The following is a 21813-nucleotide window of genomic DNA, read 5'->3' as shown; positions in this document are numbered from 1 at the left end:
ATGTGCAATGTTGTAGGCCATGCCTACGAGGTCTCCATCCGATACCTCGCTTAGTTCAGTTAAAGCTTTGTTCGATTTAGTTGAAACTTTGTTACGATCGATTGTAGTATATTGAGATTTAACGAACATTTTCTGGTTTAGCATGAATTTCGATCGCTTTATTAAAAATCTGTTTGAAGTGGGTTTACTACTCATAAAATAAAAAAATTCCTTAGATATGGCTAAAACCAAACACTCACCTAACTTGATTAAAGTTGACTAAGGTAAGATGTAGCAACGTATAGCAAGGTGTGACTGAGAACCAAACAACCTTTTAATGATTGTGGTTAGATGGAGTTGGCCCCCACCCATGCACAAACATGTATGAATGCCTCCATGTACATTTGATAATGTTTGTTTTGGTGATCCACATTGGCGTTACTCCGAAGGACATCTCATTTAATTAAAACTATACTCCTTCGGTTTTATAGTGTAATGCTTATATTTTTTTAAATCAAACTTCTATGAAATTTGTAAAGCAAACTATTTTTATATGTATACTACCAAAAAGATAAAATATGAAACTCCTTTTTACGATGAATCTAATGGTGTATGATCGGCATTCTAGAAGTAAGTTTTTTAAAATTTCATAAAAGTCTGTGAGGCTTGTAACCCCTTTAAAAAAATCTATATGCATTATATTACAAAATGAAAGGAGTATTATAGAGGTATGTGTGATAGCATCTCTAATGAGATCACAAAAGCAACAGTCTCTATACTGTAAAGTCTACGGCTCACTAGTGGGGACAGGGCCTATAGCCCCGGCCCGTAAGGGGCTTTAGTCCCGGTTCACCAACCGGGACTAAAGGGGCGGGACTAAAGGCCTAACCTTTAGTCTTGGCCCTGTTCCGAGCCGGGACCAAAGGTGCTCCACGTGGGCGCCTCGGAGCGCCCTCAGGGGTAGGCCCTTTAGTCCCGGGTCTTAACACGGACCGGGACTAAAGAGTTTCTGCAGATTTTGTTTATTTTTGGGTTTTAGGGTTTTAAGGTTTAGATGTTCGGGAGATTAACGTGATGCCTCGTTTGGTGTTCGGGAATTAGTTTTCATATAATTATAAATAGAAATAATTATGCATATATATATATATATAAGATTAACTTATATTACAAGCAAGCATATATATACAATTATATGGAGATCTGAATTACCGGGACTAGAGCCCATCTATTCGATTACATGGACCAACATCAGTAATGGCCCCTAGCTACACTAAATCGTCATTTGTCATCTATAGCTTCCGTCCTCAGAAAGGTCGCAAGCTCCTCTGCAGCAGCAATCGCGCGTTGCTCTGGTAGGGACTTCTCCCTCATGGTCGTGTACTATATAAGAAGAGGAGATGAATATGAATATCAATCATGATAACAAAGAATGACGGGTAAAAATAGAGGTGTGAATGTTCATTGCTTACGTCATATCTATGATCCTTGTGCTCATAGGTAAACGTGCGAATGGTCTCGCAAACATAGTATCCGCATAGATGCATCCCCCGTGGCTGCTGGTCGCACTTTATGAGAATAGAATATATATAGTCAAAATAATAATCTAGCATCATAAATGTATTGAAAATAGAAGTATGTCATACTACTACTTACCTGAGCCGCTCTAAAGGTCAGCTTCTCAGGCTCGATACCGGGAGTCACGCACTTGAACCGCTTCCAAACCCTGCCCGACAAGGAAAATGATTTGCTAAGTTTTTCATTAATTGATATATCAGAAAATCATCGAAAGAGACCGATAGAGCGCAAGAATGATTGAAATTACCCTTGAAGCATGTCCTGCAGGCTTTGGAACTGTTCCAAGGGTCTCGATAATGGGTCGAAGGCATCAACTCTTCCCTTATCAATTTGAATGTCCAACAGAATCCAATGGAAGCTGCACATGTATATATATATATATGTGTGTGTGTGTGTGTCAGTAACTTATCAATTACACTTATAAGTGAATGGACACAACAGAGTAAAGACCCTCACCTGAAGTTGTATGGAAACAGTATGTGGTCACAGAAATTTTGATCTGTTAGAAACCTTAGAAGGTTTTCCTCCGTCTCCTTGGGTTTATCAGTTAGCGTCGCTATATGTATTTTATCTGGGTCAATAAACCCAATATTTAGGATGTACCTATTTTTACAATCCAGAATCTTCATTCTGCATAATAGAGTACAAGTTATATGTAGACAATGAATTGAAATAACTAAACAAGTTATATGTAGAGAACAAATTGAAAAACTTACAGACAATAGCAACTCATAAGCGATTTGTCGAGGGTGTCGGCATTGTACATCTGGAAGAGTTCATCAAAGTCGATATGGATTTCTTCGGGGCGGCCGTAGTACTACCGTGGGACACTCACCACGATCATCGTTCTCCCATTGTTTGATTCACTTAAGTACCATGTATGCAAGTAACGCATATTTGTTGGGTGATCATCTTTGCTGACCAAAGGCGCTCCCATGACAAACTATGGCTTAGGGGCTACCACAGCCTTGGGTAACCTGTCGTCTTGGGAAGCCAGAACGTCTTCAACCGGGATACCCCATTCATCCGCCCACTTCTTTGCTAATTCCAAATCTTGCCCCTGCACCAGAGGGGGGACATTCTCGGGTAACACCCTGAGGGGTGGGATCGACTGTTTGGCCTGTTGTCCAAGCTGAGGAACGTCTGATCTTTTTTTGCTTGTAGTTGAACTTGATTTGCTCCCACTTGCACTTGCACGTGATCTGCTCTTTTTCACTTCCTTCTGCAATGTGCGTGTATAGTCATCAGGCTTATGGTGTAAGTCATACTGTGATGGAAGGTTCGTGAAGTATTTTGCAAATGCTATTTGCTTCTCGGTGTATTCCGGGCGGGGCTCGGGTTCCTTCTTTTTCATCTGCGCATCATGATGTTCCTTTGCTATCCTGGCGTTTTCCTCGGCGGTACGATCATAAGGTCTTATAGGAAGATTAGCATGAGGTACCTTTGGGAGGGGCGATAGTTTGTGCTTTGGGGAGCTCCGTCGCTTAGAAATCATCGGCGGAGCGTTCTTGCTGGCACACTTCCGCTTAGTATCCGGAGCGAGCGGCGGCGGAGACGGACTACCCAAGTCCGGCGGCGGTGATCGAGATGGACTCGTGTTGTTCTGGCCGTCGTCATGTGGAGGGCTTGGAGGTGATGGAGGTGTAGGTGACCTGCGACGACTCGGAGGCGGTGTTGTCCTTGGGGTCGAGCCTGGAAGCTTGATGTAGTTCTTGTCCCAAAGGATGACTCCACCCAGTACTTCTCCGAGTGTCCTCTCATCTTCGGGTCCAGCTATGTCGAGCTCCATATCACGAAACCCCGCCATGATTTCATCCACACCGACTTTAGCAAAGCCAGCTGGAATCTCACGGCCATGCCAGCGTGCATCAGGGCCAGAAGGTAAAGCTTGTCCGACGGCCACCTTCATGGATATGTTCTTGAATTTCTAATGGAGTTCACATGATGTTGACTCCTTGATTCCATCCACGGGGTAGCCGGGACCGCCCTCTATCATTCTTCGTGCATCGTCGGGCGGGGCCTCAGATTCAGCCACGCTGCTTTTCCGCTTAGATGGGGCGCCGGTAATATCGAGTGCAGGATCTTCCTGGCGTGCTACTCCTCTAAGCTCATCAATATTCTTCTGTTGCTCGTTAATCCTAGCAAGCAACTGGTTGAACTTGTCATTCTCCTCATCCTGTTGTCGCTTCTTTGCTCTCGCTCGGCTTCTGTAAGTGTCTTGGTCTCTGGCAAACACAAGCCACCACGGGTAAGAAGGACCGAAGCCTCGCGTTCGTCCTCCATGTTTGTCATTGCCGAGGACCAGTGTGAGCAAATCTTTCTCTCTATCTGCAGTGAACTGTCTTTTTCCCTCCTTAATTTCTTTCACTATCTTTTTCCAATTCTCCCTGGGTATCCTAAGACCATCACTGCAGATGAGGTCCCCTGTTTCTTCGTCGTACGAACCACCATGCGCAAGGAACCAATTTCTTGCTCTCAATTCCCACTCATCATGGAGTGGTTCAGGTATGATGCCTTAAGCTAGCAGATCTTGCTCTTTCTTATCCCACTTTGGGATGGCAGTTTCATAGCCCCCTGGCCCCAGCTTGTGGTGATATTTCTTCTTGTCGGCATTTTTCTTGTTCTTTTCTGATAATACCTGGGCATCTTCTGACTCCTTGTACTCTTGAAATGCCTTCCAGTGTTTCGCCTGCTTGGCTAGATACCCCTCGAATACTGGCACTTTCTTTGTCTTCAGATAGTTTTTCCATAGCTTCTTCTTCCAGCTACGGAATAGTTCGACCATCTTCTTTAGGGTCCACTGCTTGACTTTGGCCCTCAGTTTTTTTGCGGCGTCTTCATTCTCACATTCTGGCAGGTTGAAATGTGACATGAGATCATTCCAAAGATTATCTTTGTACCTTTCGGCGGCATAGTCACTATCGGCTGCCCCTTTGCGCTTGTTCCACTCCCGAACGCTAATCGGGACGTGATCCCTAACGAGAACTCCGCATTGCTTCTTGAATGTGTCAGCAGAATTCTTAGGAAGCTTGGGTTCGCCCATAGGCAATATCACCTCAAAGGTGTAATGCGTCCGTGCATCCAACTTTCTAGTCGGGCCTCGTTTCGTAGCTTTGCTCGATGTGGAGGCCTAAGAGGGAGAAACATTCGTCAAAATGAATGTATATGTATACAATATAGAGCTATCTCCAATATTTTTCACATATTACAAGTGATTGTCGAACTTCATATGTATACCTCGCCGGACTTTATTATTTCTCCACCCGCTTCTCCACCGGCTTCTCCATCAGTGGAGCTATCACCCTCTCCATCATTGGACCTATCTCCTGCCCCATAGGCTTCATCTTCGTGTCGGTCGACCTCCATTCCATATCCGGAGGGGTTTAGATATGACGACGGAGATTCAGCTGGTTCAACGTCGGGGCCGTCTTTGATTATATCTTCGAGAAGTTCTTCCTCTTCGAGGTTCCTGATATGTGGATCCATAGTTCTGCAAAAAACAGACATTTGATTAACTAATAAACTAACAAACTATATAAGAGGGGTTGGAAACTTCGAAGTGTCGTTTTATATAGGAGGACTTTAGTACCGGGTCTTGGCTAGAACCTAAACTCTAAAATATGTCTAACGGATTCTCTTAACCTTTAAGGATTTAACAAAATGGCGACATTCTAGATGTGTAGAAAATGATCCTATTTTTCCTGATCTCATCTACCCTTCTATATGTCACATTGTCTAGTGTCAAAGGACTTTGTTGAACTTTGTACCAAAAAAGAATTATTCTATCAGGAACTCCGTTCCAAAACAACTTTAGTCCCGGGTCGTGGCTCCACTCGGGACTCCTAGATTTCTGCATAGTATTCAAAGTAGGAGTACTTTTCCAATTTGAGCATTCAATAAGCAAAACCAAATCGTAAAATAAAGTAGTATTCAAATTAGCATGCATTCAATTATAAGCAAAACTACATCATCTCTTTTGTCCGTACATCGTCGAATATTATCACTAATACTCCTCGAATACTATCATACATATAGCATCACTGATACAGCTAGAACCGTAGCGCCCGACGGGTATCGTCGCGGGCGGTGGACACCCAAAGAGAAGGAACCATCACAGGATCATAGCTCCAGTGAGATCCCCGAAGAACCTGCCAGGTATGCTCGAACCTGCCCTCCAACGCAACCATGTAGCAACGGACGTGCTCATCCTCCTCGCTGACACGGTGACGTACCACCTCCACGGTGTCCGGAAGCCTCGGCACCGTCACTGGCCCACGCGACCGCCACCAAACAAGGATCGGGTCAACAACGGGCTGGCTCCTCACCAACCTACGCCCCCCGGAAGGTAGCACCTCCCAATACCAGCCGGGCGGAGCCCAGTCCCGGACATGGCCCCTCTCATCAAGCAGGTGTCCTCCGCCGAGTCGACGACGAGGATGCGGGATAGGCATCGTAAAATGAACTAAAAAATAAACTAGTTCTATTAATTTTCTTGCTAAAATAAACTAATTGTATATATAGTAAAATAAACTATTAACACTTAAGCATATACAATAGCAAAATTAAGCAATAATCTAAGAAACACTAATTAAGCATCTATATACGTAGAAATGTCTTCTTCTTCTTTCTTATTTTCTTCTCCGCTTCTTCTTCTACTTCTCCTCTTCTTCTATTTTTGCTCTTCTTCTCCTCTCCTCCTCTTCTTATTCTCCTTTTTCTTCTTTTCTTCTCCTCCTCTTCTTATTTTCCTTTTTCCTAATCTTATTTTCTTATTTTTGTTCATCTTTCTTCTTCTTGTAACCCTAACCTAATTCTAAATATTACTAACCCTAATAATCTAGCACAAACCTAATAACAATAGGAATCAAATGACAAAAAAATATCTTTTCTTCTCCTTTTTCTTCTTTCCTTCTCCTTTTTCTTCTTTTCTTCTCCTTTTTCTTCTTTTCTTCTCCTTTTTCTTCTTTTCTTCCCTTTTTTTTCTCCTTTTTCTTCTTTTCTTCTCCTTTTTCTTCTTTTCTTCTCCTTTTTCTTCTTTTCTTCTACCGCCCGGAGTGTTGGGGAGGAAGGGGCGGGGGGCTTACCGGCCGGAGTGGGAGGGGAGGGCGTCGACGACGGCGAGGAGGACGGTGGCGGCGAGGAGGACGACGGCGACGGCGAGGAGGACGGCAGGCGGCGGCGAGGAGGACGGCGGGCAGCCTGGCGGCGTCGAGTTCGTCGGTGCCGCGCCGGGCAGGAGAGTTTGAGGAAGAATAACGAAATGGCGATTTGGGTTGGAAATTTCCAACTCCCGCTTATATAGTAGGATCTTTGGTCCCGGTTCGGGGCTCGAACCGGGACTAAAGACACCCTTTAGTCCCGGTTGGAGCCACGACCCGGGACTAAAGGCCCTTTTTCGGCAGACCAAAAGGCGGGAAGCAGGGGCCTTTAGTCTCGGGTCGGGGCTCGAGCCGGGACTAAAGACGCCCTTTAGTCCCGGGTGGAGCCACGACCCGGGACTAAAGGCCCGTGCTCGGCAGGCGGCAGGCGAGGGGCTTTAGTCCCGGGTCGTGGCTCCACCCGGGACTAAAGCCCCTTCGCTGGCTGCACTATAAGTTTAGTCCCACCTCGTCTAGCGAGGGGGACTAACACTAGTTTATAAGCCCCGTCGCAGCATCTCCATCGAGCTCCTCTCTAAAGCAGGCTTACGGGCCTAAACTAACTGTAAATTTAAAAATTGAAACTATATTTGAAATTATGGAGAAAATTAAACCTGAATTCAAAGTGAGGTCACTTTGAATTTAGGTTTAATTTTCTCTATAAATTCTCATATAGTTTCAATTTTTTTCTATTTTCAAAATTAACTATTTTGTTATTTTCAATTAAAAACTATGTTTATTAAAATTCCTTTTTCATATTTGAGAATTTGACAAAACTATGATAGTGAAAAGTGTTTGAAATTGAATAAATAATTCAAAACTATTTTTCTATTTTCAAAATTAATTATTTTGACTATTCAAACTATTAACTATTTTGTTATTTTCAATTAAAAACTATGTTTATTAAAATTCTTTTTGCATATTTGAGAATTTGACAAAACTATGATAATGAAAAGTGTTTGAAATTGAATAAATAATTCAAAACTATTTTCTATTTTCAAAATTAATTATTTTGACTATCCAAACTATTAACTATTTTGTTATTTTCAATTAAAAACTATGTTTATTAAAATTCTTTTTGCATATTTGAGAATTTGACAAAACTATGATAATGAAAAGTGTTTGAAATTGAATAAATAATTCAAAACTATTTTCTATTTTCAAAATTAATTATTTTGACTATCCAAACTATTAACTATTTTGTTATTTTCAATTAAAAACTATGTTTATTAAAATTCTTTTTGCATATTTGAGAATTTGACAAAACTATGATAATGAAAAGTGTTTGAAATTGAATGAATAATTCAAAACTATTTTCTATTTTCAAAATTAATTATTTTGACTATCCAAACTATTAACTATTTGTTATTTTCAATTAAAAACTATGTTTATTAAAATTCTTTTTGTATATTTGAGAATTTGACAAAACTATGATAATGAAAAGTGTTTGAAATTGAATAAATAACTCAAAACTATTTTCTATTTTCAAAATTACTTATTTTGACTATCCAAACTATTAACTATTTTTTTATTTTCAATTAAAAACTATGTCTATTAAAATTCTTTTTGCATATTTGAGAATTTGACAAAACTATGATAATGAAAAGTGTTTGAAATTGAATAAATCATTCAAAACTATTTTCAATTTTCAAAATTAATTATTTTTACTATCCAAACAATTAACTATTTTGTTATTTTCAATTAAAAACTATGTTTATTAAAATTCTTTTTGCATATTTGAGAATTTGACAAAACTATGATAATGAAAAGTGTTTGAAATTGAATAAATAATTCAAAAGTATTTTCTATTTTCCAAATTAATTATTTTGACTATCCAAACTGTTAACTATTTTGTTATTTTCAATTAAAAACTATGTTTATTAAAATTCTTTTTGCATATTTGAGAATTTGACAAAACTATGATAATGAAAAGTGTTTGAAATTGAATAAATAATTCAAAACTATTTTCTATTTTCAAAATTAATTATTTTGACTATCCAAACTATTAACTATTTTGTTATTTTCAATTAAAAACTATGTTTATTAAAATTCTTTTTGCATATTTGAGAATTTGACAAAACAATGATAATGAAAAGTGTTTGAAATTGAATAAATAATTCAAAACTATTTTCTATTTTCAAAATTAATTATTTTTACTATCCAAATTATTAACTATTTTGTTATTTTTCAATAAAAAACTATGTTTATTAAAATTATTTTTGCATATTTGAGAATTTGACAAAACTATGATAATGAAAAGTGTTTGAAATTGAATAAATAATTCAAAACTATTTTCTATTTTCAAAATTAATTATTTTGACTATCCAAACTATTAACTATTTTGTTGTTTTCAATTAAAAACTATGTTTATTAAAATTCTTTCTGCATATTTGAGAATTTGACAAAACTATGATAATGAAAAGTGTTTGAAATTGAATAAATAATTCAAAACTATTTTCTATTTTCAAATTAATTATTTTGACTATCCAAACTATTAACTATTTTGTTATTTTCAATTAAAAACTATGTTTATTAATATTCTTTTTGCATATTTGAGAATTTGACAAAACTATGATAATGAACTCCATACTTTTTGTGTGTTCAAAATGCACCATTCAAAGGCACATCACAAAATTTCAACAATTTCTGACTTCATTTGGTATTCTTCGTGCATTTACTTATTTTTTTGAGCTAGTTGACCCTGAAATTGAAAAGCACTACAAATAAACTCTGAAAATGTTGAAAGTTGGCATGCTATCATCATTTCACCCACATAGCATGTGTTAAAAAGTTGAGAGGGCTACGACAAAAAATGGATGCACTTCGTGTACAAAACGGACAATCTCTCTCGAAGTATCAGGGTTTCGAACGAGAACTCATCTCTTACAAAGGGATTTCATTTTTTTGAACTTATTTAGACTCCATACTTTTTGTGTGTTCAAAATGCACCATTCAAAGGCACATCACAAAATTTCAACAATTTCTGACTTCATTTGGTATATTTCGTGCATTTACTTATTTTTTTTGAGCTAGTTGACCCTGAAATTGAAAAGCTCTACAAATGAACTATGAAAATGTTTAAAGTTGGCATGATATCATCATTTCACCCACATAGCATGTGTTAAAAAGTTGAGAGGGCTACGACAAAAACTGGATGCACTTCGGTACAAAACGGACAATCTCTCTCGAAGTATTAGGGTTTCGAACGAGAACTCATCTCTTACAAAGGGATTTCATTTTTTTGAACTTATTCGAACTCCATACTTTTTGTGTGTTCAAAATGCACCATTCAAAGGCACATCACAAAATTTCAACAATTTCTGACTCCATTTGGTATTCTTCGTGCATTTACTTTATTTTTTTGAGCTAGTTGACCCTGAAATTGAAAAGCTCTACAAATGAACTCTGAAAATGTTGAAAGTTGGCATGCTATCATCATTTCACCCACATAGCATGTGTTAAAAAGTTGAGAGGGCTACGACAAAAACTGGATGCACTTCGTGTACAAAACGGACAATCTCTCTCGAAGTATCAGGGTTTCGAACGAGAACTCATCTCTTACAAAGGGATTTCATTTTTTTGAACTTATTTACACTCCATACTTTTTGTGTGTTCAAAATGCACCATTCAAAGGCACATCACAAAATTTCAACAATTTCTGACTTCATTTGGTATATTTCGTGCATTTACTTATTTTTTTTGAGCTAGTTGACCCTGAAATTGGAAAGCACTACAAATGAACTCTGAAAATGTTGAAAGTTGGCATGCTATCATCATTTCACCCACATAGCATGTGTTAAAAAGTTGAGAGGGCTACGACAAAAAATGGATGCACTTCGTGTACAAAACGGACAATCTCTCTCGAAGTATCAGGGTTTCGAACGAGAACTCATCTCTTACAAAGAGATTTCATTTTTTTGAACTTATTTGAACTCCATACTTTTTGTGTGTTCAAAATGCACCATTCAAAGGCACATCACAAAATTTCAACAATTTCTGACTTCATTTGGTATTCTTCGTGCATTTAGTTTTTTTTTTGAGCTAGTTGACCCTGAAATTGAAAAGCACTACAAATGAACTCTGAAAATGTTGAAAGTTGGCATGCTATCATCATTTCACCCACATAGCATGTGTTAAAAAGTTGAGAGGGCTACGACATTATTACATTATTGCACCAATATTCCTATCTATTATTTTTGTTTTCTTCTGGGTCGTAGCCATGGAGAATCTTCATCATTCAGTAGGATGCTTGGGTCAGTTTTCACTTTGAAGGGCGGAATTTCATGAAACTTATTATAATCTACTCACATGTATGTCTTGTCATCTACTCCCACGATGTTTCTTTTCCCTGAAAGAACTATGTGGCGTTTTGGCTCATTGGACGATATCTTCTTTTGCTAATTTCTTTTTCTCGTTTTTGTAGACATGTCCTTCACATAGAAAACCTGACCGACATCATTGGCTAGGACAAATGGTTCGTCCATGTACGCAAGATTGTTGAGATCCACTGTTGTCATGCCGTACTTTTGGTCTACAACTACCCCGCCTCCTGTCAACTTCACCCATTTGCACCGAAACAAAGGGATCTTAAAAGTAGGTCCATAGTCAAGTTCCCATATCTCCTCTATGTACCCGTAATATGTTTCCAAACAGTGCCCATTATCGTCTGTTGCATCAAAGCGGACACCACTGTTTTGGTTGGTGCTCTTTTTATCTTGGGCAACCGTGTAAAATGTATTCCCATTTATCTCATACCCTTGGAAAGTACATATAGTCGAAGATGGTGGCCTGGCCAAACAGTACAGCTGATCTCCAACGGTGTCGTCATTCATGAGATGTGTCTGCAACCAACTGCCGGAAGTCTTCTCGTGTTCCCCTTTAATCCAAGAGTCAGCCTTCCCCGGGTTTTCGGAGCGTAGAATATTCTTGTGTCTCACGATATACGGAGCCACCACGGTGGAATTGTGTAGAACTGTGTAGTGTGCTTGAGAGAAAGAATGTCCGTCCATACATACTTTTGCTTTCCTTCCTAGTGTACCTTTTCCTGTCAGCCTACCCTCATACGGATATTCAGGAACACCAATCGGCTTAAGGTCAGGAAGAAAGTCCACACAAAACTCAATGACCTCCTCCGTTCCATAGCCCTTGGAGATGCTTCCTTTTGGCCTAGCACGGTTACGAACATATTTCTTTAAGACTCCCATGAACCTCTCGAAGGGGAACATATTGTGTAGAAACACAGGACCGAGAATTCTAATCTCTTCGACTAGGTGAACTAGGAGGTGTGTCATTATATTGAAGAAGGATGGCGGGAACAACAACTCAAAGCTGACCAGACATTGGACCACATCAATCTGTAACCCTGATAGACTTTCTCGATCGATTACCTTCTGAGAAATTGCATTGAGGAATGCACATACCTTCATAATTGCCAGGTGAACATTTTCCGATAGAATTCCCCTCAATGCAACCAGAAGCAATTGCGTCATAAGCACGTGGCAGTCATGAGACTTTAGGTTTTGGAATTTTTTCTCTTTCATATTTACGATTCCCTTTATATTCGACGAGAAGCCAGTCGGGACCTTGATACTGAAAAGGACTTCAAAGAAGATTTCCTTCTCTTCCTTAGTAAGAGCGTAGCTGGCACGCCCTTGAAACTGCCCTGGATGCATGCCATCTCTTCCTTTATGACGTTCCTGGTCCTCTCGTGCTTCCGGTGTATCTTTTGACTTCCCATACAAGCCCAGGAAGCCTAGAATATTCACGCAGAGATTCTTCGTCAGGTGCATCACGTCGATTGCCGAGCGGACCTCATGGACTTCCCAGTAGGGTAGCTCCCAAAATATAGATTTCTTCTTCCACATGGGTATGCGCTTATCAGGGCCGTTCGGAACAGGTTGGCTGCCAGGACCCTTTCCAAAGATTACTTTTAAATCTTTGACCATATCAAATACTTCAGCACCAGTACGGATGACAGGCTTCCCCCGGGGTTCTGCCTTGCCATTGAAATGCTTGCCTTTTTTCTTTAAGGGATGCTTGGGCGGAAGAAAACGACGATTGTACGGGTACACATTCTTCCTACATTTGTCCAGATATATACTTTCTGTCTGATCCAAACAGTGCGTGCATGCATTGTATCCCTTGTTTGACTGTCCTGAAATGTTACTAAGAGCAGGCCAATCATTGATGGTTACGAAAAGCAACGCTCGAAGGTCAAATTCCTCTTGTTTGTGCTCGTCCCACACACATACACCTGGTTCGGCCCACAGCTGTAAAAGTTCATCAACTAATGGCCTTAGGTACACATCAATATCGTTGCCGGGTTGCTTTGGACCTTGGATAAGCACTGGCATCATAAGGAACTTCCGCTTCATGCACAACCAAAGAGGAAGGTTGTAGAAACATAGAGTAACGGGTCAGGTGCTGTGACTGCAACTCTCTCCCCAAAAGGATTCATGCCATCTGTACTCAGACCTAACCATAAGTTCCTTGCGTCAGCTGCAAATCTCAGGAACTCTCTCTTGATTTTTCTCCACTGACGACCATCAGCGGTGTGCCTCAACTTATCGTCTTTCATACGATCTTCCATGTGCCATCGCAACAACTTCGCATGATCTTTATTTCTGAACAGACGTTTCAACCGTGGTATTATAGGAGTATACCGCATCACCTTGGCAGGAACCCTCTTCCTGGGTGGCTCGCCCTCAATATCACCAGAGTCATCTTTTCTGAGCTTATACCGCAATGCAGTGCATACCGGGCATTTATCCATATTCTCGTACTTCTCACCGCGGTAGAGGATGCAGTCATTAGGGCATGCATGTATCTTCTGCACGTCTAATCCTAGAGGGCAGACAAGCTTCTTTGCTTCGTACGTGCTGACGGGCAATTCGTTCTTTCTTGAAAGCATCTTCTTCATCAGTACCAGCAACTTTTCGAATGACGAGTCAGGGCATCTCCAATGGTTGTAAGATAGTTGTTGGTAATTTTGACACATAGGATTTTTGATGATGTGTCATTGCAATAAATGAGGAAAGAGAACAAGGTTGTATGTAAATTAACCAACATCCTTGCACAAGCTCCAATGTAGAATGAGAGAGCACCTTATTTATTATCTCACATCTTATTGGACAAACTAGATACAACCCATTGAAGTAGTTGTATGTTAAGGTGTTAGCTGATGAAATGACATATTTTACCAACAAGCTAACCAACAAACTGTTGGAGATGCCCTCACTCACACCGGTCTCTGCCTTCCACTTCAGCAATTCCAGTGTGCTACTCAGCTTCTTCTGGCCATCTTCACAAGTTAGGTACAACAATTTGTTGTGGTCCTGTAACATCTGCTCGAACTGCAACCTCTCATTTCCAGAGGGAGGCCGGGACTAAAGGATCCAGACCAAAGGCACGTTTTCCACTAGTGACTTTCAAAATCCTATTTGATTTTCTTTCTCGCTTACAAACGTCTGTTCGAGCTCCAAGAACAAGAAGAGGAGGGCCTACCCTACGGATGCCCCGTGCGGTCGCCTCAACACGCGGTAAACAGTGTACGGAGCTGACCACAAGTCCACAACACGCGGCAGTAAAAGTGTAGCAGACCATCATTATTTTTGACTCGCGGTGAAAACCCTCTCCCCCCTCTCTGCTCTGCCGCCTCCTTCACCTCACCCAAACTTTCTCTCTTCCCTGTACTACTACTCCAGTTCCCAATTTCCCACCCAACTTCAGGGAGGGGGCGCAGAAATCACCGTGCTCCATCAGGTATTCGATTTATCCAAGCGCTCGTTGATTCCGTGCTGCGCATTTTGCGACGTCTGCCGAGGCCGCCGCGCGTTAAACCGTTCTTTGTCTCCAGTGCCGCCATTGTTGGTGTTTTCCGAGTGGCGCGGCTGCGTGCGTGGCCTCTTCTTGTTCCAGCGGTTTAGCTCGAAATAGCATATTGGGTCCACATCGATGCCTCCGGATACGTCGCCTGGGTCGGTGGGGGGTGGGGATTCGTCGGATGGTCCCAGCTTTAGCAGATTTTCTTGGAGCATCCCTTTTCCGCTCTTGTACTTTTGTTTTGTGTTTTTTGCGAGAAGCATCTCTAAGTACTTCCAGGCCTAGGATCCACGAAATCGATCCTTTTACGCTCTAGATTATAATGTTGCGTTTAGGCTCACGGCCGTCAGAAAATAATGCTAGTAGTAGATTTTGTGATAATAGTATTTTCAGTTTTTTCATGTACTTTCGCTTTGAATGAAAAGCTGGGCTTAGGCCTTTTCTCTAAATATATTTGCTCACGTATCCTACTCATCCTCTGGAAACGAACATAAGCAGATTTAGTTTTCAAGCAATGCTTTGTGAGCAGTTTTAGCATGCTCTCTCTTACCCCCTATTTTCGCATCAGAGGTAAGAGTAGATAATAGATCTGAGCCATTGATCTCATTAATTAGTGATCTAATTAAGTCTTACCTTCTTACCTCACATGTAAAAAGAGGGTGTAAGAGGGAGCATGTTAAAATTTGCCATGCTTTTTACAGCAAGGTGCTGAAGCCATGTTCATTCCTTAAGTATCGATAACGCTGGCATTGTGTAATTCTCTATCCGTGCGCAGATTTTGAGTGTAGGTACGCTCCATAATAAAAAGAAAGTTCACATTCCTTAACTACTACTGATCCTCTCATATATATTCTTACCGCTCTAAATTCTGCTCCCGCTGTTCGCAAATATAATATGTTCTTAACTTTTTTCTAAATCGGATTTATGTAGTCACGTTTTAGTGTGTTTGTTCACCCGTTTCAGTCCGTATGTAGTCCATATTGAAATATTCGAAACATCTTGTATTTGTGAACGGAGGCAGTGTTTAATTTGTAGAAAGCATACACCAGAACTGGAATTATCTTTAGTTCCCTACAATAAAGAATAGAGAGATAAGCTCTGTTTGCTTCTCACTGTTTCTTCTTGTTGTGATCCCGTTTCTTTTCCCTCTTAGAAAGGGTTGTCTGATGAATGGAGGGGTTTCCCTTCAAATTCATTTTATTGGTCATCACTCACACCATCTTACTCTTTCAGGGTACATAATGGCGCTGATCGATTGTATAGAACTGAGTGATGATGCCGAGATCATTGAATTGAGCAGTGACGAGGAGAATGTTGAAGAATACCACAATGCTTCCACACAGAGCAACTCAGCTCAGCACCAAGCTACATTGCATGATGATAAGACCATGTTCATCGCAGAAGGTGAAGGGGGGGAAGAGGCTACCGGAAATGCAGAGGAAGCTACTGCATCCTCCTTCGTCACTGAAAGGGAGTCTGGAAATCCAGAGGAAGCTACTGCATCCTCCTCCGTCACTGAAAAGGAATCTGGAAATCCAGAGGAAGCTATCATATCACAGACTTGTCCTCACACTCCAACAGCCGTTGCTACTGAAAAAGAGTCTGGAAATCCAGAGGAAACATCACAGACTTTTCATCACACTCCAACAGCCGTGACATTCCCCGGTATGTTTCTCCTCCATTTCTCTCAGTTCAGTAATACTTCCATTTATAATGCAGATAATCGATTGCAATAATCCATGTTTCAAATTAACAGTGCTACCATGTTCTTGCTGCAGGCCCTGATTCTATCCCTCCGAAGGCTCTGACTTTTGAAACTTGTGTCGCCAAGCCGCGAAGAGCGAAGGCTCTGACTTTTGAAACTTGTGTCGCCAAGACGCGGAGAGTGAAGGCGAAACGTCGCAGGAAGCTCTATACGGGTACACCTAGGACTTGGAGAAGCCCTAGGCTTGAAGAAAAGCATAAAGGTCGTAGAAGGCTCATGGAAGAGTTGGCAGTTGAGCTCAAGAGGTCTCGCATGCTCGAAGAAGAAGAAGAAGAAGAAGAAGAGAAGAACACCTCGGCTAGGAGCCGGAAGAAAAGCAAGTTGTTCGGGGAACAGTGCAGAAAGTCTCCAGCAGGCTGATCCCGCGAAACTAAGGTAGTCGACTGAAGATGATCGTCTCGAAACTGTCTGGATTTTGGTGGTCCGGTTTGGCTCTACTGTGACGCGGGAAGAATCACTGGTGCTGTATGTCTACTGTCTAGTCGAGTTTGGGGCTCTTTTGCGTAGTGGTTTGGTCGTGTTGCCCTTGCCCTGTCCTGTCCTGTCCGTACACAAGAGAGAGGCGGATCGTGCACTATTGATTAAGGCATCATTTTAAATGGTTAATATGTAAAATAACATCATATTTAGATTTTTAAAAAATATCATCAAATTTCATATATACGTAATATGTTAAAATTAAAGTTACGGTTTAAAAGATATGACTATTTAAAAAATGTATGATATGTACTGCAGGTTAATTAAACCAAATATCAGAATATTTTCCACAAATAATGAACAGCTTTTCTAGAGTCACTTAAACCCGGATTGTGGGTTGAGTTGAGGAAACCGAAGGGTTTTATTCGTAAACAGTGAAACATTATCTCTGGAATCACTTAAACTGGGATTGCGGGTTGATTTTAAGAAAAAAGAGGGATTTCTATTTAAAATGGGATGGCGGGTAACTCCGTACTTTATTAGTACCTATATAGATAGATACCCCACACGAGGGTCCCGCACCCGTGCATGCACGAATCCGATCATAGGTGGGAGATTCTCACACTTCACTAAGGGACGAACAATTTCTCACAACCCCTCCCCTCCCTCCTCCGGCTTGCCCCCATGTGGCGGTGAGACGAATCCTAGCGCCGCCACCAACCAAAACCTCCACTCTTCCTCCCTTGTCGCCGCCAGCGGATGCAGCCACCCCGCTTTGGTAGGTGGTGCTGGCGACGCGGTTGGAATGGGGTCTTCTCGGCCTTGATCTGGTTCTTTCGAATCAGGGGTGACAATCGGGACCTTCTCCTTTCTGTGTGCGTCAGTTGGCTCGATCCAGCGGATGGGGGCAAGCTCCATGGGTGGGCGGCGATGGCTTGGTGCTCCGGGCGTCTTCAGCTTCTCGGAGGTGGTGGGGTCTAACCGAAGAGGGTGACAGGGGGCCTCCTGGCGGTTCCTTGTCGAAATTTAGAGATGCTAGATTTGTCGTGACAGAGGCCTTGGTCTCCGATGGTAGTCGTGGGGTGGCCGTAGTTTGTGGTTGCCGTCGCGCTTCCCGAGCCCTCTTCTTGCCCGTTGGGTCATGCCCTTACAAAGGAGCTGCCTTTGGGGTTCTTGGAGAAGCCTTCTGCCCCTTCACATGTTGGCTGTGTCCAGTGAGTTGGCGATGGGGGAGAGGAGGTATGGGAAGCCGGGGCCGCGGCTCGGGTGGTGTGAGCCGTGGTGGTCGGTGTTTGACGATTGTTCATGGTCTTGAAGGCGAAGAGTGCGAGCCGGGGTGTATTTTTTGTATGGCTTGGTCTGGACTGACGACGACGTCATCTGAGAATTTCGTCCCGTTCTTGTAGACGTCGTCGCGGCTACTCTCCTCCCTTGGATTGCTCTGGATGAAAATCATGATCCTTTAGATCAAGCGACGACGGTGGTTGATACGTCTCCAACGTTTCTATAATTTTTTATTATTCCATGCTATTGTATTATCATTCTAGGATGATTTCTAGGCATTTACTTGTTAACTTATACTCCCTCCGCCCCAAAATAAGTGTCGCTCACTTAATATAAATTTTGTACTAGTTTAGTTATTAATTTGCGACACTTGGGACGGAGGGAGTATTATTTTTAGCACTAACCTATTAATCCAGTGCCAAGTGTCACTTGTTGTTTTCTCCATGTTTTTGGTTTTTGAGGAATATTGTACCAAACGAACTCCAAATACCCCAAAACTTTTTGAGGATTTTTCTGGACAAAATAAGCACTTGGAAGCTTCGGAAGGAGACCAGAGGGCCCATGGGATGGCACCAAGCCAACAGGGCGCACCCGGGGGGTGGTCGCTCCGAGATGGCTTGGGGACACCTCCCTTGGCCTCTAGTGTTCCTCTCTATCCTATAAATTCTCATTAATCCCAAAAACCCTAAGGAGCCTCCCGACACATTTTTTTCCGTCGCCGCAAGTCTCTGTTCCTCCGTATGCCCATCTGGAGCCATGTTTCGGTGCCCTGCCGGAGGGAGGATCGATCAAAGAGTGCTTGTACGTCAACCTTGCTCCTCCCATGGAGATGTGTGAGTATTTGACCACATACCTATGGGTCCGTAGTTAGTACCTAGTGTAGGAACATGCGGTATGCTACCCTAGCGCCAAATAAAAATTTCTACCGCGCACCGAAGAACATGCTGCTGGAAATAGATCATGAGATCGGGTTTACCACTAGATGCGCAGTCACCGCAGCGGAAGTAGAGTTGGTGGTGCATGTAGTCGATCAGACGACTCGTCTACTCCTCATGTAGCCGGTCTCCCAACAAGCAGTGATCTCCCATGAACAGCTCCTCATGGATCCCTCAAACGGTTCATCCAAGCACCGTGGATGCAATTCCTCCTAGGTATCCACACGTACGGGGGCAGCATCGAGTGGCGGACTGCTAGCTACGATCGCATGGCATGGTGGCGTGGGGAGTGGTGGTGGCTGTCGAGGGAAGAAAATAGATCAACCGTGAAAGGTGCATCCACTCCCCTTTATATAGACCTCTGATACGTCTCGAACGTATCTATAATTTTTGATTGTTCTAAGTTGTCACGTTATAATTCTTGGATGTTTTATGATCATTCTATAGAAATTTTATATCTTTTTTGGGCCTAACCTATTGACATAGTGCCTAGTGCTAGTTGCTATTTTTTCCTATTTTTTTTCCTTCGCAGAAAATCCATATCAAATGAGGTCCAATTGCCACGAAACTTTACACAGTTTTTTTGGACCAGAAGGAAACTTGGGGGTGGCAAGATTGAGCAGCAACCAAGGCCTAGGGGGGCACCAGACACCAGGGCATGCCAGAGGCCCCTGGCGTGGCCTCGTGTCTAGTGGGCCCTCCTGAAGCTTCTACACCGCCTTCGAGCTCTATAAATACCTCAATATTCCAGAAACCCTAGATAAGTCGATGAAAAATCGTTTCAGCCGCCGCAAGTTCCAGAGCCACAAAAACCAATCTAGAGCCTTTTCCAGAGAAGAATACGATCATGGAGGGGTTCCTCCCATGATGCGTGAGTAGTTCATATCAGACCTAGGTGTGTGTAATTAGTAGCTAGATGGCTTTCTCTCTCGTTTTATTTCTCAATACAATGGTCTCTTGGAGATCCATATGATGTAACTCTTTCTTTTGCAGTGTGTTTGTTGGGATCCGATGAATTGTGAGTTTATGATCAGATCTATGAAAACATATTCGTGCTTTATTATTATAGCCTCATATTTCTTCTACGATATTTGGTTTTTGTCTGGCCAAATTGATCTATTATCTTGCAATGGGAAGAGGTGCTTTGTGATGGGTTCGATCTTGTGGTGCTCAATCTCAGTGACAGAAAGAGACATGACACGCATGTATCGTTGCCATTAAGGATAAAAAGATGGGGTATATTCCTACATGAATAGATCTTTTCTACATCATGTCATCGTTCTTAAGGCATTACTACATTTCTCCATGAACTCAATACACTAGATGCATGCTGGATAGCGGTTGATGTGTGGAGTAATTGAAGTAGATGGAGGCAGAAGTCGGTCTACTTATTTTGGACGTGATGCCTATATACATGATCATTGTTGTGGAACGTAGCATGGGAAACAAAAAATTTCCTACGCACACGCAATACCTATCCATGGTGATGATCATCTACGAGAGGGAGATCGGATCCACATACCCTTGTAGATCGCTAAGCGGAAGCGTTAATAAATGCGGTTGATGTAGTGGTACGTCTTCACGATCCGTCCCACGATCCGTCCCACGAACCGTCTCACGATCTGTCCCGATCAAGTGCCGAACGGACGGCACCTCCGCGTTCCGCACACTTACAACTTGATGACGATATCCACATTCTTGATCCAGTAAGAGGGGTAGAGAGGTAGATGAGTTCTCCAGCACGGCGGCGTGGTGGTGGTGGTGGTGCTATTCCAGCAGGGTTTCGCCTAAGCACCGCTGAAACTAGAGGAGAAACATATCTAGAGAGAGAGGGCAGCACGTGGCTGTTTTCTGTTGTGTCTAAAACCCTCAAAACCCTTAGTATATATAGGAGGAGAGGAGGGAGAGGGCTGCTCCCTAGGGCAGCCCTTTCTTCCCTTGCGCAAGGGAGAGAGGAGGAGTCCTACTCCAATCCTATTTGGAGTAGGATTCCTCCTTCCCACTTGGAAACTCTTTCCACCTTGTTTTTTTCCTTCTCAAACCTTACCGGCCTTAGTGGGAACTTATTACAGCCCACTAGGGGCTGGTTTATCTCTTCCCACAGCCCATCAGGCCCCTTGGGGCGTGACACCCCTCCCGATGGTCCCCAGCACTCCTCCCGGCACTCCCGGTACACTACCGATGAGCCCGAAACTTTTCCGGTGACCAAAACAGGACTTCCTATATATCAATCTTTACCTTCGGACCATTCCGGAGCTCCTCGTGAGGTCCGAGATCTCATCCGGGACTCGGAAAAACCTTCGGTCACCAACACCTATAACTCAACTATACCGAAACGTCACCGAACCTTAAGTGTGCAGACCCTGCGGGTTCGAGAACTATGCAGACATGACCTGAGACACTCTTCGGTCAATAACCAACAGTGGGACCTGGATGTCCATATTGGCTCCTACATATTCTACAAAGATCTCTATCGGTTGAACCTCTATGTCAAGTATTCATCTAATCCCGTATACTATTCCCTTTGTCCTTCGGTATGTTACTTGCCCGAGATTCGATCGTCGGTATCTCCATACCTAGTTCAATCTCGTTACCGGCAAGTCTCTTTACTCATTCCGCAATACAAGATCCCGTGACTAAATCCTTAGTCACATTGCTTGCAAGGCTTGTTGTGATGTTGTATTACCGAGTGGGCCCCGAGATACCTCTCCGTCACACGGAGTGACAAATCCCAGTCTTGATCCATGCCAACCCCAGAGACACCTTTGGAGATACCTGTAGAGCACCTTTATAGTCACCCAGTTACGTTGCGACGTTTGATACACACAAGGTATTCCTCTGGTGTCCGGGAGTTGCATGATCTCATGGTCATAGGAAGAGATACATTGACATGCAGAAA

The 21813-nt window shown here is 42.3% G+C and overlaps 1 protein-coding gene across 1 annotated transcript; it reads left to right on the top strand.

The window, feature by feature from the left end:
- The first annotated feature begins 14301 nt into the window (after positions 1-14301).
- LOC123407684 lies at positions 14302-16939 on the top strand. The gene is made up of 3 exons (XM_045100871.1): positions 14302-14453; positions 15747-16178; positions 16292-16939. The coding sequence occupies exons 2-3, from the start codon at positions 15755-15757 to the stop codon at positions 16636-16638; spliced, it is 771 nt and encodes a 256-aa protein (XP_044956806.1). The 5' UTR covers positions 14302-14453; positions 15747-15754; the 3' UTR covers positions 16639-16939.
- Positions 16940-21813: the final 4874 nt, after the last annotated feature.

Source organism: Hordeum vulgare, chromosome 7H, assembly GCF_904849725.1.
Source record: "Hordeum vulgare subsp. vulgare chromosome 7H, MorexV3_pseudomolecules_assembly, whole genome shotgun sequence".
Lineage (NCBI taxonomy): Eukaryota > Viridiplantae > Streptophyta > Magnoliopsida > Poales > Poaceae > Hordeum > Hordeum vulgare.
The sequence above is the reverse complement of the archived record's forward strand: the minus strand, read 5'-3'. Positions and strand labels throughout refer to the sequence as shown.